The sequence below is a fragment of the Lycorma delicatula genome, chromosome 4 (assembly GCF_047948215.1).
Source record: "Lycorma delicatula isolate Av1 chromosome 4, ASM4794821v1, whole genome shotgun sequence".
Classification (NCBI taxonomy): domain Eukaryota; kingdom Metazoa; phylum Arthropoda; class Insecta; order Hemiptera; family Fulgoridae; genus Lycorma; species Lycorma delicatula.
The window spans coordinates 175,730,261-175,757,313 of NC_134458.1; the positions used below are offsets into that span (position 1 = coordinate 175,730,261).

Consider the following 27,053-nt stretch of genomic DNA (forward strand, 5'->3'; position numbering starts at 1 on the left):
AATTATTTTTAATTCAGTTAGTGGAGGAAGTGAAGAAAGACACATAATTTTTTTCATCTTCTGCAGATTTTACATTACAATAATAAATGTATCAAGCAAATTCATTTTGAAATATCTTTGCATGTTTTTGAACACTGATTGACAGCTGAGTTTTTCTTTTTTTAACCTCCAGGACCACCATTAGGTATTGCTTCAGAGGATGAGATGAATGATTTGTAGCGTGTGAAAATGCCATGTCTGACCAGGATTTAAACCCGGGTTTGTCAAATTACTCTAGGTGAAAGGCCAAGACGCTACCACTCACGCCACAGAGGCCGGCAATTTTATCGGCTGAGCTTTATCACAAGCAAATCATACCGTTGAATGGTTACATTTTTTTCATAATCTTATATTTTGTATAAACTTTTCTACAAATGGGTTCAGATACATCTGTCTGTATAACTAGTCGTAATGGGTGAAATTTTGAATAGTATGAAATAATTTCTTTCCAATTTTGCACATTTATGACATAAAAACAAGTGTGAGCTGAAGTATGTGGAAAACTGAATTATTTATTACTCTTTACCTTGTGTTTATCACACATATCTATATAGAATAAATTGTGGTATTTTCTAATTATTTTTAAATCAACATATTTTATTTAGAGAACATTTGACGTTTTGCATGAAAATACTTTTGAATATCACAATAAAATCAGACATTTATTATTACACTATATATAGCAGCACAATAGCAAGCAGTAATGATGATAAATATGTTCACATTTATCCTACATAAACCCAGTAATATTTCATGTCACAATTATTCCACATAAAATTAACAGAAAGAAGCACTACAGAATTACCAAAGGAACTTCATCTATAACATTTAAAAAAAGAATTATCAGATCATAATGTTTTATAAAGATTTAAGCTTGTAAAAACAAAAAAAAATATTCATGTAAATCAAATTGAGTACCTCGTTTTTTATTAAAATTGTTTAAAAAAATGTTATGGCTGTTACTAAGTATATGTTAAATGGCAATTCATAAAAGTCAAGTTTATTTAATTAATATTACTAACAACTTGTTTTAATATTCCTAAGATAAATATGACCTAGCACATTGTTTGGTCTGGTGATTTGCATAATTTTTTAATGGTAAATATTAATTATTTTATGGTGCTGCTGGACCAAGTTCAGTGTTCTAATTAAATGAAAAATTCATTTATTTTTAATTTATACAGAATTTGACATTCTTTTTATAAATTTAAACCAAAATTAATTTTTCCAAGACTAAAATTAATGATTAATCACCATGGTTTTAATTTCAGTCAACTTATTCTCTCAGATCTGATTATCCAGAAGTGAGATAAAATGACAGAACTGTAAAATTAGATTTTAAAAGAAATAAAAGGTTTTGGTTTACTTGTTAGCCAATTCAGTCATTAGTTTTTCTTTTTACGCAACTCCCAAACAAGAAATGGAATCCTTGAGAATTCCTTAGGCATAGATGTTCATCACATCACTGAGTCCCCCAGTAAAGAATGGCTGAACTCCTGGTTATTAGAAGTTTCCAGCATGTATTCACAAATGATCTAATTTCCATGTTACTCATTCAAAGAAGAAGGAATACATCCAAGGAAAGAGGAACGAATGAGTAACCCACACAAATCTGCCTCCATACGTTTATTTATTGAAATTTGCAAAGTATATATTGACTAGTTTACAACCTGTTTGGTACTAAAATATAATTCTTTTTTTTTTACAATGGTCATTAGCCACTAATAATGATTGTTTTTGTGTTAATTAAAAATATCGGATTGAAAAAACAACTCTTTTATTAAAACATTTAAAAAAATAACAGATAGTGAAAACTTGAAAAGAAAGTTAGAGATAATTAACAAAAAAAATTTAAGTAAGCTAATATTTATTGATTGAAATCCAGTAGTATAATCATGAATGCATGATTCTGGTTGTCTCTTAATTGAAAACAATTTTTTGTTATAATAGACACAATTAATAATGTTACTTAGTAATAAACTGATAATGATATGTCAATCAGTTTTTTTTTTTTTACTTTAACTTTGTCTGAATATTGTTCAGAAAATGTTTTTCAAGATACACATTTGTTTCATAAAGTGAAAGTCCATTACATCAATTTGTGAAATCAATTTTTTTTCTCCATTAATCCAAAGTTCATGCATTAACTGTTGGAACAATTTTTTTTTAATTTAATTTTTAGGATGTATTTGTTTATAAAAACCCAAATAGTATTTTAATTTGAAATTTATAACAGTTGTTTGATCACATGCTTTATAAAAAGAAGATTTTCAGAATATACTTGTTCTAAGCTAATTTTTACTAAAAGTATTACTATAATAAATTGCGAAACCTTTTGAAGGAAATATTTTTTAAAAGTTTCTTCAGTTCTCCTTTGGTGGAGAGATTATTTTCTTTTTAGAAATGTAAACAGATAGATCCACAGTAAATCTATTTGGGGTATTCTGAAATGGTGTTAGCATTGGTAATAGTACAATGAAGGACAACAAATATCACAGGCAGCAAGAAGCGAGTTGCCAATCCACCAATCCATTCCCACCTTACACATTAACATTAACTAAGCTTTCTAAACTTTGACAACTAATGGATACTTTACTTATGTAATATTAATAATGGATTATGTAATATTACACATTATACATATAAATAAATAGAGATGTCAGAATTTTTAATCTATTGAGATAGTTTGTTTCATGATTCATATTTATCAGCATCAAACACTTATTTGATAGCCAATTTTTTATAAATAAATCTCTTCCAAAATATTTTTAAAATTTTGAATGCACTCCTTTATACTAAGTGCGAAGTACATATATTCTTACTATGTATTAGTGAAATTAACATTTTATTTACTCACTAACAATGTATTTTATTAAATTTCCTGGGCCAAAAATTAAATAATAGTAAAAATTTAAACATATCTGAGAAAATTTTCTGAAATTTTGAATTTCCATGACTTCTCATTTTACTGATACTAGATTCCTAATAATGGATTACTGAAGTGGAATAGATTAGTTTTCATGACTGGAAGATTTAACTGTGATAAACATTTTGTTATACAGATAGTTTAGAAAGAACTGTGTATCAGAATATTTTTCTGTAAACTTGATGAATTTGTTTTAAACTTTTGTATAAATATTTACAATTTTGGAATAATTATATTGCAAGGCAAAAAAAGATAATTCCAGTTTTTCCAGTTTTTTCAAAATCTGTTGATTCAATACTTAATTACTAAAAAATATTTGTCAAGGTGATGCAGATGGCAAACACTTGCCTGCTTATGGAGAATATTGACAGTTTAAAGCTAAATAAAACCTGTATTTATCATTTAATGTGATTAATACTTACCTTGACAACCATTTTATTTTAGTATTGTGAATAGTATATCTTATTATGATGTTTTGATCAAGGTTTTACCATGGTTTCCCTTGATCCATCCAGGTAAATGCTTGAGCAATTTCTTTTTTTATCTATGGAGTAGTATATCTACCCATTTCTAACATTATCTATATAATTTATTATTGTGTAACAATTGGAATAAAAGTTTATATAATAATTTATTTATTCTTTTTCTTATATTTCTAGAACTTAATGCTTGTTTTACTCAGGAATAAATGTATGCTATTGATTTTTGTGTGACTTGTTTCTAATCTCAAGATATCTCTTCAACTACGACAGTAACAGACTTGTCAGATTCATAGGCTTAAATTTTTTAATAAAAATTAAAATTCTAGAGTTGTGATATTACTTGTTGTATACTCAGGAAATAATATAGATATTTCTGCAATGTTTTCCATAAGTACAGAATGCACCTAAACTAGTGGACTGGCTATACATTTCTGGATTCTGTGTCAAAATGAACAAAAAAAATGGCCTATGAACAAATGTTGATTTCTCTTCGTTTTCCTTCAGTGTGCCGTTTTGTGTATATTAGTGAACAATTTATTTTTTAGGCTTGATTATTTAAACAAGACCTGATTGAGGAATCACAATAATATTTGGTACACGCATTTATACCAATGTGTCTAATTAGTAAAAAATTACAATGTGAACATATTCACAATCAAAACAGAGGCCATATCAATTTTCAGTCCTCTATAACTTTGTAATCCTTAGGCATAAATATGAAGTATCTTATTGTAAATAAAACAACACCTTAGTTTTGAAAATCAGTTGACAAATAACCAACTTATAATAGAAAATGTATGTATAATTTTCTGCCAGATCTCATCTTCTCAATAAAATCAGGTACTTGATTTATTATGCTATTAACTGATTTACTATTAATTATTTTATTAATATTGTTAATACTATTTCTTTAGTTAGTTTCAAAGTGTATAATAATTTTTCAAGATAAAAGTAATAAAAAATAATAATTGGGGAGGAATTAAAAGCTATAAAACAATATGAATATTTTTAATTTTTACCAATTTAATGTAACTTCATGATAACTTTTTTCCTAATTTGTACATTGCAATCTGTTCAACTAGTGTACAATAAACAACTCCCTCTCTGCATTGGTCAATGAAATGAGGATGATACAAACAACATGTAAATGAGGTTTATATCTTGTTCAGACTCAGACTGGCCAATCCTGAGATGTATAGTTAATTGAGCCCCAACCACCAAAGTACACCAGTATTCATTGTCTACTATTCAGATCTGTATAAAAGCAACTAACTTTTACTAGGATTTAAACCTTAAAACATTAAACTTCGAAAATCAGCTGTTAAACAGCTAATTTGTGGTGATGAGTTAACCACTAGGCTAATCTGGTGGGCTGGTATGATAAATTTAATGATATTTTGTTTAATGTAGTGAGGTTAGTTTAAATTAAAATGGTATGATAAATTTAATGATTTTTTTTTTTTAATGTGGCAAGGTTAGTTTAAATTTTGATCCAAATTATAGTAGTTTAAAAAAATGTTAAAACAGGTTTATTCACGTATTTGAATATTTATTCAAGGTAAAAGTTTTATAAACAGAATAAAACTTCCAACTATTTTTGGTTGTAAAATTTGTATCGTTTAAAATAAGAATATTCTACTTCTTAAATAAACTAATAATCTAGAACCAAATAACATTCTAAAACTTTTGTAATGAATTATTTTTTGTAATGTAATTTCAAATTATAACAGTTATTAATAAAATATACTAATAGATTTAATTTATACAGTTAAGACATAAGTAAAAAAAAATGTATTTTTATATTTCAGAGAGCCTTAGGTCACAGTATTTACATCATTTGACCATCTTTTTTTTCTTATTTTTATCAAGAAATAAGTTTTCTCATCTTTGCATTTCTTTCAAATGGCTTGTTTCCTCATAAGCAGTGTTTTTTTATTGGCCTAATCATATTTCATATAAAAACAAAAAATATATTATAAACAAACTACTTTTTCAACTTTAATTTTTTTCTTTTTAAAATCAATACCAAAATAATTTAGTAAGATATTTTGATATTTTAATTTGTTTTTTTAAGTTATTCAGTTGACTTTAAGTCAAATTAAAATTATAAAAAATATTACTTTTTACATTCATTTTTTAAGTTTGTTTAGTCCATTTGAAACCTAGGAACAACTTCTTTAGCATTTGTTATTTATTTACCATCATCACTTAAGATAGTTACAGACACAACATACAACACATGTATGTATGCAAGCATGCATGCATGCACCTATATACTTAAGAGAGCTAATGGTTTTAATTATTTCTGTTTATAATAACAAAAGTGTAATTTAATGCTGCAATCTATTAAAACTCATTCTTGTTATTATTATTATTATTATTATTCTTACTCACCAAAATGTATGATTAAATAAATATAAATATAATTTACATTTATTTTTAGATTTCCTAATAAATAATAAATTAATATAATTATTTCAGTATTTTACTTACGTTCATCAGGACGTGGAGATGAAAGTATATTATTATGTATTAATCTCATCTCTGTTATATGTTCATTAATATCATTAATCCATGATCTAACTTGCTCCACCTGTAATAAAAATAATAATAAAATGAAAATAATACATATATTTAAAAACTGAGGTATCTGCACATTGATAATTTTTGGTTTAAAGGTTTTCTTTTTAAAACCTTACCGTACAGTCTTTATCATTTTTCAAACTTGATACATTAACCTAAAACTTATGAACTGTTGACTCAATTTGAATAAAACTTTCACAGTTAGAAAGAAAGCTTGATTATCAGAAGAAATAATAGCTTTCCCAAATTACACCGGATAGATTACATTTTATGAGGCCTGGCTTTAACCAGTACGCACCTCTTTCACTAGGTTGGCTTTCATCCATGGAAGGGAAACATAGTCCTTAGTTTCACAGACACAATAAAAACGGTTATCATCCTACTAAATCATAATGATGAAGTGACTGTCCTATCAGCTGTTAGAAGGTATCAGTATGACTCGGTAGATGGAATCTATTATAACTAATTCTGTCAAAACATTGTAGAACAAAACTTACAGAAAATTTTTTTAACAATGTAAGGCAAATATTTTACAAAATGTTAGGTCGAAGTTCCACCACTCTCCTGGTGAAACATGATATTCTAAGTGTCTTGCTCATTCTTCTACCAGATACTTCAATCAAAGAAAAATTTTTAATTAATGTACGATTTCTAAGTACTTTTTATCTGATTAAGTCATCTGATTAAGTTTATCTGATTTTAAGTCATTTTTAAATATGCTACTTCATCAGAGTTTTATTTATGTTCCTCCTTTATGTTGAGTTTTACTGGTTAAATATTAGCTTTTATTTAATTTTAAAGATTACAAATTTTTTCAAATAATATTTTTTTTTAAATTGTGGTTCTTCAAACAGTGGAATATTTTCTTTATACCATTTTTCTTTCTTAAACTGGTTTTTAATTATACATCACATTTATGTCATCAGAACAATATATACATATTTAGTTTTTAGCAGATTTCCAAAGAATTTGTAGAAATTGCTACTGCGTTTGATCAGAATTTCTAAAGGGGAGTCGGGGGATAAGGGAACCAACTTTTCTTATATTTTCTGAACACAACTCTGTAATGTCTGTATACATATGTATGTTTAAAATTTTTTTTTTGTATACTCTACTGGATGAAAACCGTAACCGGTTATGATGAAACTTGGTGGGGCAGTGTAAACTTATTGGGGAATAGAAGCCTATTGATTTTCAAACGAATCGGTTCAAATGAACCAAGTTAGAGCCAAAAAACGGGATTTTCAGTTATATTTTCAGTTTTTTTTAATTTTACTGGTCACATTTTTTAACCAATTTTTATGAAACTTGATAGGAAGATGTAAACCTAGTAGAAATAGAATCCTATTGATTTTCAAGTAAGTTGGTTCACAGGGATCAGAGTTATAGATAAAAAACTGAGTTTTTGGGTACATTTTCAAGGTTTTCATGTTCTAACTTGAAGGGTGATATGTGAAAAGGAGAAAGGAAAAATTAAGTAAAATGTATTTATTGGAATAATACACATTACCTTGCAGTATTATTTATAAAAGAACACAAGATACTAACAAAAATGAAATAGAAAAAACACCGAAAGCTAACTAAAACACCAAAAGCAGTATTATTTTCAAAAATCATTGCAGCAGTGTAATATCATCTCTTAAATAAAACTAAAAATCATCCACCCTTCTGACGCATTTATAGTCACAGAGTTTTTTTAAATAAAATTTTCCCTTTCATATTTAGTACAGTTCTCCACCTTTACAAAACATAAACCATGCAAAAATTTGTTTTATATACAATATTCTCTAAAGCTTATAAAATCGATAAATTAAATTTATCCATATAGTAAATTTGTTATTAGCATGCTACCTGTCAACTATATTGCAAATAATTCGTAATACTGCAGGATCGACATTCAGATCTAAGTATTAAATTGTATTAATTTTACTTATTTAGATTTTTATGTGTAGGTTACCCAGGATACTTCGGTATTTCAGGTTCAATTAAAGGAAATGTTCAGAAGTTTATTATTACAGTATCTGTGAGTTTTATAACAAACCAGACTGCTGTTAAATTTAATTTTGTTAATAATCTGCTGTAAAATATATATATGTATGCACATCATAAAGTTTAATTATTATTTCAAATAGGCTCAACTACTTCGTTATATGTGGCTGGTTCCACAGTCTGAAGATTGAGTTAGCCATGCTTGGTTCTCCAATTCTCTCTTCTGGATATTATTTGTAGTATGTTTATTATAAAGAAATCCTAATTCTGGTAATACAGCTGCAATATCATTTCATAATTAAAGGATTCAACGCCAATGGATTCCAACTCAACCGTATTTTGGCTTAGTAATAATAAATTTATAAAGTCAATACATCATTGGTTGAAATACAACATACAATATTGAACTGAGGATCATCATCTAAACACTTATAAGGTTTTACAAGTTCTAATCACAAATTATTTAGTTACAAGTGATTACTTGTAATAATTCAACTAATGTACTTTGTATTACAAGCAATATGTTACTTGTATTACACTATCTTTTAAAAACGTGCAAGTAATAATGGCTGCTTATCTAATTATTTATTTATTTATAAAGTAATAATTAATTGTAGTTTGACAGATTTTGAAAGAGATTTAGATTGTCAAAATTATTACAATATAAGCAGATTTTTGGGGGACATTTTACTGAACTAATAAAATTGTTATAAATTCATTCAGTTTACAATTGACTGATAAATATGATTGCATATTATTAATATTAGTTGGCACTTACTTTATATGTATATGGATTATCGATGTGAAAGAGATGTTGAATGATAAAAAGATTGAAATTTCTTTTCAAAATATATATATTTTTATTAAATATATATATATATATATATATATATATTTAATAAAAATAATTAAAATTAAGTTTTCCAAAAGCCAGCCTCAGTGGCACAAGTGCTGGTGTGTCGGCCTTTCATCCAAAGGTTCCAGGCTCGAATCCTGATCAGGCATGGCATTTTCACTCATGCTACAAACCATTCATCTCATCCTCTGAAGCAATACCTAACAGTGGTCCTGGAGGTTAAAAAAGAAAAATATGTTTTCCAAGAAAGTCTACAGTTGTATTTTTTAGATTAGCTACAGGTCAAATTTGTTGAGTTAAACATTTCCATCAGTTCAGAATCCTTCAGTCATTATTGTGTGTTATGTAATACATTTGAAGACAAAGGAAAAACCAGTATCTTCCAAATTTTGCTGAATGAAATTTACTAACACCCACATATTTAAATATTTTATAATAGTTTACTGTCAAATGCATTGAGTTGCCTTCTGCTCAGTACAAACTTTATTATATGTTAAAACATATTTAAATAATTAAAGCAATGTATATACAAAATTCAAAAAAAATTTTAACATCAACCTACATTGTTAAGATGTAAGACACTTCTACTATAGATATACTAAAACATAAATCAGATTGCTTTCTAATACTTTTACTGAATAGAATCTAATGAAGAAAATAGAAAAATATGTTTTAAAATAAAAATGTTAAACTGTAAATTTTACTTGTTAACCAATCATCATGAAATAAATAAATATCTTATTCTAATCGATACATAATAATACATTACACGTATATCTCATCAAGAAATTGTAGATACGTTATGACATGTTTAAAAAATGAACTGCTTTATAATATGCCCATATGTATTAAATGAAACATCAGTAAAACTAGATCAGGGCAATGTCGCAAAATATATAATTAATTATGAAATATGAGTCAGTAATGTAAATGGTTAAAGACCACACATGAGATGATAATAGATTAATTATTTAAAGATGTTAAATCAATGAAATAACTATAAAAAAAATTCAGAAAGCGTTAAATAGAAATGTAAAAAATTGAGTTTTTTTTAATTAGTATTATTTAAAAACTCATTGACAGAGTTATATTATTTGTGTAAAAGAAAATCATTTAATTTTATTTTAAATAGATTGGTGGAAAAATTGTTTAAATGGATCGGCAATTTACTGAAAATACATTGGAAGTATAATAAGGTTCATTCTCATAAGTCAAAGAATAAAGCAGGGTCTTTTTTTTAGCAAAGATTGCACATTTATAAATATAAATATGTGGATAAATTAAAAGTTTTAATTAACTAAATATTCGTCTACATCATTCATATATATTATTAGATGAAAGGGAATGAATGATCTGACTGCCCATTATTTTATATTGAGTGACTGTTTGGTTGAGTGCCCATCTTGTTTGTCTACATATAAATACAAAAATAAATAAACAAATTACACTAATGAAGCAATACAAAAAGATGTAACTTTATTTTTTTTTATTTAAGAACTAATTGATAATACGCATATACTTAATTATTCAATAAGGATTTTTTCCGATATGTATTTATTTTGATATTTTCAATTTTATTTGGTATTATTTATGTTATTTTACTCCATTAGTTGTTGCTTTAGTCATTATTTGTGTAAGAAGCTATTCTTTATGGGGGAAAACCAGTAAAGGTCATTGTTTTTGAATTTTTTTCTTGTGAATTGTATTCATATACTTTATTCTGTATTGATACTGCAATTTTTTCATTGGATATGTTTATAGTTATTGTCTAAGCCCAGTTTGACTTAGGAAAAAAATGAGGAAAAGTGCAAAAGATAACAAAATAATTACGTTTTAAAAATTATTTGAATAATTAATTGTAACACCATTTTTTTTTAGAGAAACCAGTTTTCATTCAGTAGACAACTGGTCAATCAATAAACAAACAGGTTAGAAATAAAAAGACTTTTATCAGCTAACTAGTACTACCATAAGTAAACATAGAAAAAATAAATATACTGGTGAATTTGTGTGTTGTGTGTGCGCGCGTGCGTGCGCGTGTTCTAGTTATGTTAGTGAGTCATTACTATGTCTCTCTACTTCCTTCCGTTTAACCATGACCTTGTTGGTAGTAGTTATGGGTTGTCAACAAATAAAAACGACGTCAGTTAATTTACAGGGTTAACAACATTAATTCAATATTTAATTATTATAAATTTAAATAACGTATTTTTATTGTTTTTAATTCCAACCACAAAAACGTTAATTACTAATCCCTGTTTAGTAAACAAATAGGCCTACACAATAATATGTGAATTTTTTTTCACAAATTAACTACAGAAATTTACTTGATGTTAAAAATGATACAAATTAACTTCATTAATTTATTTTAATATTCCATGTGTTTATTTTTTTAATAATTAAAATACAGACTATAGTCGCATTTATTTTTTATTTTATAATTAATTTATATAATTTAATTTTGTAATTAAGTATTTTGTAATGCTGCTCTGACCAAGGTTTTACCATGACTTACCTTGATTGGTCTAATTACTAATTAATTAGAACTGTCCCAGCAAATGCTGGGACAGTTCGTTTATTAACCATAGAGTAGTACGTTTACTTTCGCGATGTAATTTACAAAACCAAATTAATCGTAATTTACAGATTTAAGTTAACAATAAAATTACTGTAGTCTGACGTGTTTTTTAATGCAATTTAATATTTTTACTCTCGTCTTAAAATCTTTTAAAATAATTTCTAAAACTCTTTTGTCCTTTTTTTAATAAATCTTACTATTCTATTATTCTATTATTCTGTTATGTATTTTAATTATTATAATTGACTATTGCTTATCCGTACTATAAATCTAGCCGGGATTCGAACCCACAACCTTCCATATAAAAACCGGAGGCACTACTATTCCGTCTCGATGATCGGTATGGTCTATACATTACTTATGTTATGAACGTTTTATATCCTCGTTTAATGAGACATTGAGTGAAATCTTCCCACAAAAAAAGCTTTACGCATGCGTTACGTTCAGAGAAGAATGCGATCCCCCTCTCAATTCGTAGTGCATTACTACGCGTAGATTATATTATCTACTACTAAACGTCCGATTAAAATTAAAGGGATCGTTAAACCTTTTTATTGTATCATTGTTCAATTCGACTAAGAATAATTTTAATTGAAAAAATATAGGTTGATGATTACTTTTAGCTAATGTTAGCGTCACTATTTTTTTTTAATAACTGTAATTCTGCCTTGCTCCCAATTTGCGATACATTAGTTGAACCTGCGATACAAGCAATAAATAGAAACAGTTAAGAAACTTAATAGATAAATATTGATGGAAATAAAAAACTAAATTACTTAAAAATTTGAATATAATTCTAGTGCTAGCAAAATTATAAAGCTGTAAAACTGCTTGGTAATGGCTATTTATTTAGTCGGAATATTACAAAATTAATATTTTATTTTTTTTAAACAAATAAATATACATAATTTTCAATAAACATATATAACTTAATAGCATTTGTAAGTAAAATAAATACGTTTCAAATATTTATTATTTTGATTATGTAGTATCAAATGTCATTCGCAAGCTAGTACTGCATATCACGTAACTGTATTTGTTAATGAGAAAGTATGAGATTTTAAAAAATCGAACGGTTTAGAAAAACGAATTAAAAATTTTAAGTAATTTTTTTTAAACCGTTTTTTTGTCTTAGTAAAAAACTTGTTATAACGTTCACTTACATGATTTTTGTAATTTTTCTAAATAAAAATTCGTAAAATTATTTCATAGTTTTGATTATTTTTTTAATAACCCCGCTGAGTTGAAGTAGTGTACATAATGCTACGTTGTAGACAATTGCATTACAATTGTAATGCAATCCTGCTTTACAGTATCTGTCCCAATATTCCTTATGGCTGGACCGCATGTAAAGGATATAAGGTGCAAAAGACACTAATCAGAGTAATGATATTCTATGAGAGTAATGATATTCACTCTACAACTAGTTCCTATACAGAATGTTCCATATAAAACGCAACCCATCAATCAGTTTTCTATCAAATTTCTAGCGATTACCCTACTTCTCTTCGTGTTGCTGAAAAGGATTCGCCCAACATCTGACTTACACAGTCGCTGGAATCGATGACCGATTAATTACTTAAAAAAAAAAAATCAATTAGACGCTTATCAGCTAGATTTAATTTTCCGAAATCAACCATTCGTTAGACGACAAAACAGTTAAACCAACAACCATATCGAATTCAAATAGTTTATCGATTTGTTTACCCGACGAAGAAAAGCGGATAGAATATTTTCATTAATTTCATCGATTTCAGTGTAATCGGATTCATGTTATGGACTTCCTATTTTTTTCTGACGAGGCGAGATTCCATTTGGACGGTTACTTAAACAGCCAAAACAGTAGGATTTGAAGTGTTAAAAATCCTCACGCGTATCTTGAAAAACCATTGCACCCGCAGAAGATGGGATATTGGTGTGCGATATCATGAAAGAAAAAGTCGTTAGCCTTACTTTCTTTGAGTACATCATTAATGCAGAACGATATCAGAATATTTTATTGCAACCCGTTTGTACAACTGGAAGAGAAATACCGATACTGTCGATTACAACATGACGACGCAACATCACACAAGCAAATTCAACTTTCAATAACTGCTTTTATTAACGAATTCTTTGGTGATACTATCAATAGCCATGGCTTATAGCTATCGAGATTTCCAGGTTTGGCATTGCCAGATTTTTTCTTTGGAGGTTACCTCAAAGAAAAATCAAAAAACTACAAATTCTACAACTGAACAGCTACGTTTTAAAAGTGCTGCGTAGTGGCAGCTATGTACAGTTGGCAGCACTGCTGCATACAGAGGCAACCTTGTCATTGTTATCATGGAGCAAAGGAATGGTCAACAACGTACTTTCGCCATAAAAATATTTCACAAAACCAACGATAGTTTGGAAAGTGCACAGAGGTAATTCAAAAGTTCCCGTTTTTTGTTACCTGTATTATAGTATTTATTTCTTTTATAATACGAAACAAAATTTTCATTTTATTTCGTTTAATAACTGGTTAAAATCTGCTACATTTTGATATGTTTTACTTTTAATAAACTTCGAAGTTATTATCTTTGTATTTAGTTTCTGTAGACTTTGTTCATGTCATTTTACTTAAAATCAAATTCTCTCTCTCTCTCTCTCTCTATATATATATATATATATATATATATATACACACACACATATATAATTTTTTTCTTTTTAATTTTAAACTTTTATAAGTTTATTATCCATTTACCATGGCTATTTTAGGTCAAACATAAAATAATTTGCTTGCCCCTACTGATTTCTCCAAAACTACTAAAACTATAGTTGTGGGACTTTATTCAAATTTTTCAGTTTAGATTTCATATAAAACCACCAAACTTACTCCTTGATTTAGATCCCAAGAGCTACAGTCTGACTTAATTTTATCGAAGGCGCAGAAATCAGGGCGAAATCTTTCGCCAGCCACTCGCTAACGAAGGGTTTCCTAACCTATATTTATTATAAACTATCTTCTTTATTTTCACCAGTAGAACATGTTCTAAAAGTTCGTTACATTCCTCGTGAATCACTCTGTGTATAAGATTTCACTGCTTCTAGACCACCTTACTTTTGAGGTATTTCAAACTGAATTTTTAGTTTATTAAAAAAATAATCTGAAACTCCTTTTTTCAGAAAAAGTATTTCGTTTTTACGAACGTTAGGTAATTTTTTCGTAATTTAAATGATTGTAATTAATTAAAATTAACTAAATTCGTTTCTGTTTTTTCTCCCTGAGGCAATAAAAGATAAATTACGTATTTACAGTCAGTTTAGGTTTTGTCATTTCGTTACGCCCTGTCACCTATATGAAAATTAGAGTTTTATAAAACTCGTAAGTAAATACATATTATTCTAAGTTGGTGTAATCACGCTGTAACTGAAGAAATTTGATCCATACAGAGACTTATGCCTTGTTAATCTCTTAAAAGAAGTTCTGCTACGTAATTCGAAAAAAATTACCAAAAACGGTTGTAAATAAATCAATATCAAATTGTATTATCTAACTTTAAAGTGAGTATATCAATCGGTAAGCTTACCACTATTATTAAATATTTATTATTCTCATGTATAGCTCCGTTTAAAATAAAATATTATATTATCAGACTAATTAAAAATTCAGACCAACTTTTCAGGATACATAAATAGGTTTTTAAATTTTAATTTAGTAGCGGGAAATGTGATTAATGTTAACCGATTTCTAATAAATTTGGCTTTTTCACATGTATATATTTGCCGATATGTAATCTTAACTAAAACATTTTTTTTTTCTAAAAAAATACAGTATTTAAAACGACATTCATTTTATGCTTTAGTTTTAAATTATTTGATTATACAAAATTATTCCTAATAAATTATTCAAAATTTAGGTTGATTTCGGTTTATTTTTATTTTCTATTCCTAATGTGTACGTTGCAGTCTATTAGTGAACAATAAGTAACCCCATGCCCCAATGAAATGAGGATGATATGTAGTCTTGTACAGACTCAGACTGACCATTCCTGAGATGTGTGATTAATTGAACCCCAACCACCAAAGTATTCACTGTCTGCTATTTAAGCAATAATAACACTACTGATAAGTGTTTTAAAACTATTAATTAGGTAATAAAGTTAAATATTCTTCATACTCGTTTAATGTGTGGGCCTCTCTCTCTCTCTCTCTCTCTCTCTCTATATATATATATATATATATAGGCCCACACGTTTTTTTTTTTGTACTCAAATTTATTTTCTATTACCACCTTAATAATCATTATTATTTATATTTTTATTTTTATCTTTACATAGTTGCATCATTGTTATTTCATAAAATTATTATTTAAAATAATAATGATGATGATGATGAAATTTTATTTTTGCTACCATCAATACAGCAGATACAAACAGATAAAGCAAATAAAATTGTACTTTTATTAATTTTTTTTTTATATAAAGACAAAATATAGCTAAAACATTTTTTTCTCGTCACCAGCCACTGTAGGACTACGTTTAATAATTATTCCCTGGATGATTTCCTTTTCTTCCAACTTTCCTTCATTTTCAATCTATTTTTGTTCCTCCCTTTCTTGCGACTTTTTTTATTGCTCTATTCTCTGGTTCCTTTCTGAAAACCTTCACAGACTTGGATCTCCTTCCTAAATGTATTTCTGTCCCTAATATCTGTTGGATTTATCCCTGCAATTATGAGATCTTCTTTCATTTGTATGAACCACTTAATGTTCGCTTTTCTTCTATCGCTCTTCTCGAAAATCTTCTTCATCAATCTGTTTTCATCCGTTCTACCCAAGTGCGTGTAGAAGGACAATCTTCTTTTTCGAATGGCATGTGTGAGTCTATCTGCACGAAAGTAGAGTTCTTCGTTCTTCCTTAAACTCCAATCCTCATCGATTCTCCATGGTCCGATTATCTTTTTTAGTATTTTCCTTTCAGCCAATTCCAATTTATCAATCTCTTCTCAATGTAGAGTTACACGCTCTGTAGCATACAGCACTGCAGACCTAACTGCTGTGGCGAAATGTCGAATCTTTCCCATCCCTCAATTAACAACATAATTTTACTTATTAATTTTTTTACTGCAATGTTTTCATTAACGATTTTCAGTGGTTAATGAGACCAATCATTGACCATCCCTTTTGAACCTTTCTGGATTTACTAACAAATCCAGAGGAAGGTTGTGTCACCTCTTCTCAGCCTCTTGAACATTAATATGTACTATAAAATGTTGAAAAATTTTTAATTCTGAATATTTAGATTACTATTTTGGATCAGGAGTGATGAAGGTTATTTTGATTTGGAGGAGTGGGAGGGGTAATGGAAGTTTTCTTTTCTTTTACATTAATCCTGCTTCTAATATTAATTATTTGTAAAAGTATCGAAGTAAACTTTCGAACAATTTGCAGCTAATTAGAGATACGAGTAATCATGGTTCCCAAAAATAATCATCAAAATTAAAAGTACCCTTTCCTCCTGATGAAAAAGCATTTTCTTGCAATACTAATTTATATGTATTCCTAAATTAAATTCCCTAAAATTTTAGAGTTCCCTAAAGGTCTATAATAAGATTTTTGTTTTGTTTTGGGTTGAGGAAGAGGGTTGAGGAAACTCCACTCCACTCTTTTATGTCCAATTTTTTTGGTGTGATTTCTTTTAGGTTTTGGTAATGGGAGGTTGAAGTATGGAAGAAAAATAACTTTTTTTTACACCACTGATAATTCGTCAAAAGTTCTCCGGCTAAGTTTTAATTAACATGTATCTATCTCAATATAGCAGTAATATGGGATTGGGGAAAATGTTTCTTCGATTCTCCCGATAGATGGCTTTAAAAAACATAACTCGGGTAATATTAATAAAATCTGGCAAAACTTGTCTTTTTTTGTTTTTTTTTATAGGTGATATACCAATAGATATTTTTAGAAATATTACTATTTTATCAGTTTATTTATTTAAAAGTTATTGCATCTTGAAAATTAATGAAAATAGAGAACAATATCGATACATTTTGAAATTTTAGTACAAAAAAGGAGAGAATGCGACTCAGGCTGCTAAAAATATTTGTGATATTTATGGACATGTTATTATCATCACGTATGGGAGAAAGCTGGTAAAAGCGTTTTCAATCTGGAAATTTTGATATCAATGATGCTCTTCTCTATGATCGTTCGATGACAAACTGAGGAAATCATGAAAAAAATTAAGCAAGACCGCCACATTAGCTTTCGTGAGATCAGTATCAAACTAAACATCGATCACAAAACAGTTTTAAGCCGTTTGAAGAAGGCAGGATATCAAAAACTCGATATTTTTTACTACAGGTTTAAAAATGAAAAATTTAATGAATCGTATTTCCACCTGAGAATCGTTGCTAAGACGAAAAAATCCAACCGTTTTTGAAACTGCTCATTAAAATGGATCACGGATGACAATAATTTATGGAATAGAAAATGGTTGGAGCAAGGTGATCATAGTTCCGCAAACAGTGAAAAAGTCAGGATTGACGCCAAAAAGTGTGTGTGTGTGTGTGTGTTTGCTGAAATCGGAAAGGAATTGTTCACTATGAGTTGTTGCCCTTCCCGTCAAATCATTGATTCTAACCTTTCTACTGTCAGCAACTGGAAAGATTAAGCCAAGCAATCGAGATGCAGCGATCAGATTTGATCGATATCAAAGGTGTCGCTTCATCACGACAATATCAGACTCCAGACATCTTTGATGACCCATCGAAAATCGAGAAAGCTTGGGAGGAAACTTTTAATGCATCCACCGTATAGTCGTGACCTTGCATTGTTTCCGTTCACTTGTTTCATTCTCTACAGAACTCTTAATGCTATAAAGTTGGCTTCAAAAAAAGCCTGAGTAAATCAATTATCACAGTTTCTTCTTTCAGAAAAACACATATTCTACACTGATGGGATTATGATTTTACTCCATAAATGGCAAACGGTGGTCGATCAAAAAGGTATATATTTGCTTTAATAAAGCTTCATTTGATGTAAAAAAAAGGATTTAATTTTGCATTAAAATAAGAAAAACGTTTTCCCAACTAATTTGATTAAAGTACTACACCTCCATTTCTTTACAAAATTTCATAATTTTAACTTGTTTCAGAAATATTAGCCAAAATATTTTTCTTTTGAAATTTTGGATTTGTGTACTTCAGAACTTCGAATAATACAGAAAAACCGGGTCCACAATTCTACTACAATATCCAGAAAAGTAAAACCGGAATGGTTTTACAATGATATATCCGGAAGTTTTTGTTTTTCTGAATATTTTATGTTATTTTAATTTTTTCTTATAAATCTTTTTCCATCGCACATAATGGTGACATATATATATAAGAATTAATAATAATAAAAAAAATAAAATCTAAGTTGCTATAAAAATATAATAAACAAGAAGATAAATGTTAATGCAGTTAACTGATGTGAAAGCTGTTTCCTAGACGAACAACTGAACAATTTTATATCTCTTTAAAGAAACTTCGTGACCAACATTGAATGATGTTATCCGTTATTTGCTCGTTTGTTGTGATCATTGTTTAGTGCGTAAACATAATTGTTGTAAGTATAATTCTTTTATAAACTTAACACAAAAGAGATACTTACACTGTAACCCAGTACTTGAACAATGATATATCCGTAAAGTGACAGATACGTCGAATTGTATTATAAACAGCATAAAAGGCGAAAATGAATAATGAACTTTAATTCATGAAATTAAAAAAAAAATTATCATACAAAATCAATATAGCTTTTAGGATCCTCTTATCTGAAAGGGGTTGGGGTTTTTTATAATTCTTAATACATATTTGTTATGCGCTTAATCTTGAAATAATTTATCATATAATTTTCATACATTCAAAATTTTGTATTTTTAATAACTTTGCTTCCTTCTATCACCAAATCAACTAACAAATATTTCAGAATTCATACTGGGTGTTCATAAAAGTACGGCAACCCTTAAATAATTTTCCAGGAGTTAAACATAAAAAATGAAATCTAACAAGTTCTTTTATCTCAAACGATATGTTGTTTTTGTAAGAGACCACATTATACCTCCAAGCCCCCATGGGGGAGATTAACTAAAGATTTTCAAATGGAAATAATAGGGTTGTACCACATTTTGAAGGGCACTACCATTTATTTCCAATGAAAAACGAGAATTTTAACGTATTAAACATGGGGCTATGTTAACCCTAATCGAAATTGTAGATAATTTATTATACCTAACAATTAGTTTCCAAGTGACCTCCCAAGTAATCTTATACGAAAAGTTAGATTATTTTTAGGTAGAAGCATTTGCTAAATTAAGTTTTTTTAGTGTTTCACTGTTAGCTAATTATTTAAGAGATACCGTGAACTAATTTTAAAACTAATTTTGGAAAATATTAAATAACTTCAATTGTGGTTAGGGTTGTCGTTTATCAAAGATTTTTATGACAAATATTTTTATTATCAATGATCTTTAAATGTCGTGTCACAGTCCTAACCCTTCTATTAAAGGTTTTTCAGTTACCTTCACCCCGTAGGGGGGGGGGGGGGAGGATCACCTGGGGCTTGGGCTTGGGATGGGTGATCCCATACAAAAGAAAAGCTGACGAAAAAGTTGTAATACTTTCAGTGGCATTGGTTAATTATTCTTATATAGTGGAAAAAATAATGATTCATGAAAATAAAACAAAAAAAAATGTTTTAAAAGATTAAAAAATAGATAATTTTAATTTTTGATCGGTTTCTCCATCCTTAATATTGCCTCAAAGTATTTTGTTAGGGGTTACTTGCACTACTGCTATGCCAAGGAAGAAATAAAGAAATTTGGTTAAAAATATGCAAGAAATAAAAACATAGCTTTGGTTAAAGTTTTGTGGAAGGGGGAATTTTGGGAAAAATTTTTACTTCCTTGTACGAAGTAAAGAAAGTATTGTGATCGCGAAAAATTTAGGTTTTCAGATTTCAACGGAAATATCCATTTTGACTAGTTTTAGCGTGACGTTTGTACTCACATACGTACTTACGTATGTATCTCGCACAGCTCAAAAATGATTAGTCGTAGAATGTTGGAATTTTGGACTTAGGACTTTTGTAACATCTAGTTGTGCAACTCCCCTTTTGATTGCAATCGACTGAACTAAAAACGTCCAAAAATGCCCAAAATCAAACAAATTTGGATTTTGAACTTTTTTTTTTAACTGCCGGAATAAGCCATTGAGAGATTTTAAACGATGTATCATAAGTGGTACTTATTTTCATTGGTTACAGACTTATAGCCAAATAAAACTTTGATCAATGAAATACTTGGATCTTATAAGAGGAATGCTTATAAGAGGAAGAGTACGACTCAGATTTCATCTCCTTTTTTTTAACTTTTTTTTTAATTTAAATATGTTGATTTATTAATAATTATTAACCTCTAATTATTAATAAATTTTTACGATAAATAATAATTAAATAATAACAATAAAAAAAAAATTATGAAAAAATTCAGAAGTTATTAGTGAAATAAAATTTTATGTACTTTTAAAAATGTGTATATGTAATTTAATAGGCGTACAAGGAAGTCATGTGGTGTCCATATCAGATTTTTAAAAAAAATGATAAGATAAATATGTACGCATGTACTGGCTTAGTATAAAGTGGGGTTATGTTTGCAAAATTGTGAAAAGATTTACCTCAAAGAATTGCCTACCCGCTCCGAAGATATTGACCAAAAAACTTTACCAAAAAATTGCCCCATGTTGACAACTATCTGTGCCGAATTTTGTTAAAATCGATTTATCCAGTCAAACGTTATTAAGCTTCCAACATATCAAGACACGTACGAACTCCCCACTCTTTTTGTTTTTTGAGGTCCCTAGATGATAAAACGTCGAAAAATGCAAAAACACCCATACCCCAAATTTTTTAATCGATTATCATTTTTACATTCTTGCAGCATACCTCTGATATGATGCCAAGAAAGTAACAGACCGTTTCGAGATCATTTGTTAAATTTCATTTTTATATGTTTTAAGGCTGAAAATTTATTTAAGGGTTTCAGAACTTTATTAACACTATGTGTATAATTTTATGGATAATAGTGACGGGTTTGCTACATTTTAATCAATATAATTTAAATGTTATTGATTAGTAAATGTATGTTATTACTCAATTACATTTTAATCAGTAATCAGTTACACTATTTTAACTGTAACAATCAGTTACAGCTAAATATTATTAAATAACTTCTTATAATACCCGTGTGTTTCAAAATGAATATCGGAGTTTTAAAGTTATGTAATATTTATTAATTTTTATTTATATTGTGAAATTATATATGAAATAAAAGAACAACTCAAATAGTGTTTTCTATACGTGTTCAACGTGAGCACCGTGCCTCACACGGCACACATCCAGCCGATAGGAAAGTTCATCCCATACTTTAGTCAGCAAGTCTGGAGTAATCGAAGCAACAACTGCTTTAATCCTGTGTCTCAAGTCGGGTAGGTCAGTTGATAACGGTGGCACATACACCTGATCTTTTATTAACCCCCGAAGAAAAAATCGCCCTGAGTCAAATCGGGTGAACGTGGAGGCCATGGCAAACAAGCCCTGTCATCTGGTCCCCGGCGAACAATCAAGTGGTCGGGAAGGATTTTATTCAACCAATCACGTACAGCGTTATGCCAGTGAGGAGGCGCACCATCTTGTTGTCAAATAAAGTTCTGCGGTTCGTATTGCAGTTGAGGAAAGAGTCGTAGTTGTAGCGTATCAAGATAGTTCATTCCAGACACACTTACTTCCACGAAAAAGAAAGGCCCGTAAACTTGCCGTTGAGATACGGCACAAAAAAAGTATTAAGTTTGGGGAAGTCTCGTTCATACAGCAATATCTCGTGAGGAATTTCTGATCCCCAGGTACGCACATTATGAGTGTTTACTTTTCCATTAACATGAAATGTTGATTTGTCACAGAATACGACAGAATAAATAAAGTCTTCATCGTCACGGTACATCGTTTCATTTGTAAAGCTAGCGTGGAAACCATAATCTGTAGGCTTCAGAGCTTGCAACAGCTGTAAACGACATGGACACAGTTGTAAAGCACAGTTAAAACTGTTTGAGTTGCTTTTTATTTCATATCTAATTAATATAATGCTCTATATATAATTAATTATTTGCTCTTTTATTTCATATATAATTAATCAACGTCCGTGGAACTTCAGAAATATTACATAACTTTAAAACCCCGATATTCATTTTAAAACACACAGGTATTAATACTAGTGTAGAAAGCTGGAGATGACAGAAATAAGTGTTTTGTTTTTTCTTATCATATCTGATAAACATTTAAGATCTTCATGAAATTGACTGTATTATAAAAGTAAATAATTACCTATCGATATTTTTATTTAAGTCGGATTACAGTGCTACATGACTTTAGACTTTCCATTAGTGTTTTTTTAATTCTTTTTTTTATTTGTAACGGTCATATTCTAATGCTATTTGTTACAAACGTTTTGTACGTACTATTTAGAATGTTACATTCAAAATATGGCAATTAGGTTCCGGGTGAAGACATGAAGAATCTTGTAGCAGTTTATAGCTAATAAAATTCTTACCATCCTTCGGTTTCTTAGTGTATGAAAATTCAATGCTTTACAAGGATACAAACCCGGAACCTTTCAGATGAAATGCTGAAGTGTTATTAATCCGTCACGGATATCGGTAGTATACTGATATATATGTACACTCACGCAGAATGTTAATAATATATTTCAACCTTTAAATAACTTTTCAACGTTAAATATAGAAAAAATTAAATTTAGCAGATTTTCCATCTTGAAATGAATTATTCTTTCGGTAGAATAGATCATCACATCTCAAGAACCTGCTGGATTCTCGTAGAGGGGTAAATTTTAAAAACAAAAGGGTATTGAAAACAAAATAATTCACGAAAAACACTTAACCTAATCAAAGTAATGGCCTACAGTAACTCCAAAAAGCGGTATTATCCCTAAAAACAGATCGTTTTGAGGAAACAACATTTGACTATTTTTTTTTTTTAATTTTTCACTGTTGAATAACTATTTTAGAGATGTAGATCATTTTTTAAATTAGCAGTAAAAATCACTAAACCCACCCCATGTAGGTTAGGGTTTTCGTAGTATGAATATTATGTTAAAATTTTTAGTTTTCAAATCCCCTTTAAAGTGATGTCACAACCCTACCCTTTATTTATAATTTTTTGAGTTCCTTTTTGAAACCCCTGGATACTTGAGTCGTGTCGGCTTCCTGAAACTATAAATACAAACGAAACCTGGGAAAGGTGATTTGTATTAACTTATAATTTAACAGTTTGTAAAAGTAAATTTAAAACAAAAAAAAATCCTAGATAGGTTGAAAAATAGTAATGAATTTGTCGGGAATATCTAATTAATTTTTTCACTATATCCTCAGTAAGTTAAGAAGGTTACTAATGGAACTATATTATTATTCGGTGGAAAGGTCTTCCAAAAGTAATTTTTTGGCACTCTGTTCAAGTTCTCGTGCCGCTGCAGTTGGATTAATGGTTATTGATTATATTTTAGAAAATTTTCGTTATTCTCTCTGATGTCTGTAAATGAATTTATGTAAAAATAAAAAGATTTATAAGGGATATAAAAATAATTTTTCATAATAGAGGGATTAAATTTAAGTTTTCTCCAAATCTGGACGAAAATTTATCAATATCGTTGTCAGTTTTTTCTCTCTTTATTTTGCTTAAATTAAAAAAAAAGTAGGCTGTTGTAATGTTGGAAGTTAACAGGAAAGTTATTTAGACGGTTATAGTTGTGGGTGTGTGTATTTGTGCGTGCGTTTGCGCGCGTTCGTATATAAAAGTATCGTGTTTTAAATATAACTCTATAAGCGGTAAAACTCATTTTATAACAAGAAAGAAATTTTATATTGTAACTAGAATTTCTGGTTTTTTTATACTGGTTTTGTACATCTTATGATCCAGTTATTGAATAACAATCACTTTAATATCTCATAATTGTAAAAATAATATATACTCTTTTATTATGATTATGAAATCATATTTCAGTTTCTTATAACGCAAGCTTGTAAATACAAAGTAATATTATAATCTTATCCTCTGTGGTTTTATACACTAATGCAGTTCAATATTCTTTTGTAATAGTGGTGGTAGGTCACGAACCACGACTCGGTATACCGTTAACCGATTCCCGGGTAACTGGTCTCTGTATCAAAAGAATTATCTTAAAGGATATACTTAACCACAGTGTTGCGGCTTATTTAATTTTTTTTACAATTTTTTTATTTTACCGTTAATAATTAATTATGTTAGTTATAAATAATTAATGATATTAAAATTATATGTAACCTAGATTTGAAAAAAATGGAAAGTGTTTTATAATTAAAACAGATGTACAAAATTAATTATATTAGTAAAATTTTGTACATGTAACAGTTTTTACTTTTCCGATAATTTTCAATTTCGCCAAAAAAAAAAACGTATAAATTATTTTACTTTATTTTTAATTCATTTATTATTTTAGCTTCAACATAATTATAATATCCTCCATATCGTTACATATCATATATATATATATATATATATATATATATATATATATATTACTTCCTCTACAGTTTTGAACCCTCACTAAAACATATCCATCTAATACCAAATTAGTTCATCTCTTTAAATGATTCAGTCATAATTTCTCTCCTTTCCTGTTAGTCTTTAAACTTATTTATTTCATACTTTATCAATCTAGTTAATTTTTAATATCCTTCTGTTACGTCACGTTTCAAAGAACTCTATTCTTTTCCTTTCTATTTTTCCTTTTGTAAATGATTCATTATCTAAAATGCTACACATTTATAATATATATTTTTTTAAAAATATCTTTGTAATTTTTATTTCTCTGTTTGATACAAGTAGATTTTCTGTATAGAAGTTCTACTTATTTCTGCCAGTCTGATTTTTTATATCCTCTTTACTCCTTTAATCTTTTTAATTTTATTAAATATAAATAAATAAGTAACAAAATTCTGTAATTTCTCTTCATTATAATCTCCTATATTAATATTTTATTTCCATTCGGTTTTCAAATTAATAAAAGCACAGAAGATGTCTTGATTTTATTTTCTAGAAAAAATTCTGATAATTTAAATAACATAAAAAACGTTTAGCGGACTAAAAGAATTCATTCCTTAAGGAAGGAGAAAAACTATCAGTTTAGTTTTTTATACACTTAGGATATATCTTTTTTTATATTTGACTGTAGTTAAATGAATGCTCTCACTGACGGACAAGGTCTTGTACCTTTTGCTGATGTAGCCAAAATAATCTATTAATTGTTAAATACATTTTTAAAACAGTATTAATTTTTTTATTGAGAAAGAATTCAACAAAACTGTATTTCTTTTTAAAATGTATAATGTTTGTATTGTATCGAATTTTTTTATTTTAATATATTTTGTTGGCAAGAAATAAATAAAATCCTTTTTCTAAAATAATAATTTTTTTCTAAAATAGTAAATAAAATATTTTTCCCGATCAGGAAAAATATTTATTTATTATAAATGCCCTTTTTGTCTCACAGTTCATTTACTTAGTTTTACTCGATTACAATATTTAATTATTACAATAATAAATAAATATCAACTAAAAATTGGGGTTGTCTTCTTTTTTTTTGTTTAAATATAATTTTCCTTTTTATCATTCTAATTATTTCATTTATCAGTTGGAGTTCATACTTACTTTTATAAAAAAAAAAAATAATTTATAATGTATGTGATAATACTTTTGTATTAATGTTATACCTTCTTCCATTAATATTTAAATCAGTTAATAAACTATTATTTTTTTTTAAAGAGTAATACATTTTAAAAGTTTAAAAAAATGTTAAGTAAATTTTCATACTATATAAATAGCATTATTAATAGTTTAGAAGAAGTTTCAAGACTATACTTAAAATCTAAGCAATTATTATTTATAAAATTCTGAAGAAAAGGTTTCTACGGTATATTATAAAATCTTTCGCTTTCCGTCTGCTTGTTTGTGATTTTTGTGTAAATGTATATCTCAAAAACGGGCTGAGGTGTTTAATTAAGTACTGTATGCTAGATTAAAGCGTCATTCTTAACGAATTAAATAAATAGTGGATTTACATTTTCAAATTTTAAAACGGCCGCTTTGACAATTTTTAAATCATTATCTATCTTTCTTTGTAGATATTAGTTTTTTTTCTTTTAATTTATCTCTTTATATTAAATTTTAAAATCAGAAAGATGACACTCTTTGATTAAATAAGACAACCAAGTTATAGGAGAAATACAAAGAAATAATTTTTCCCCCGTTTTCATTTTCTCTAATAAGAAAACACACTATGTTTTTTTCTAAGGTAAACATTTTTTTAGCAAACAAGGTAAATATTTAATTCAATTTTTCCTTTTTTCATTTTTTTTTTTGTTTCAAATTTTACTTACAATCGGTTCCATTCATTCAGAAACCATGAGTCGATTGCAACAATAACTACATGAAAAGGAGCTTCCATCGAAACCCTTAATACAATCAAAAATAACGTATAAAGT

At 28.1% G+C, this 27,053-nt stretch overlaps 1 protein-coding gene across 4 annotated transcripts in view; it reads right to left on the bottom strand.

Moving 5' to 3' along the window:
• The window catches only part of LOC142324086 (syntaxin-like), a 206,194-nt gene that overhangs the window by 83,505 nt on the left and 95,636 nt on the right, over positions 1 to 27,053 (bottom strand). For all 4 annotated transcript variants that reach the window (XM_075364719.1, XM_075364718.1, XM_075364720.1 and 1 more), the window contains exon 3: positions 5,941 to 6,040. In XM_075364719.1, coding sequence (XP_075220834.1) covers positions 5,941 to 6,040 — 100 coding nt within the window. The remainder of the gene's footprint in view (positions 1 to 5,940; positions 6,041 to 27,053) is intronic.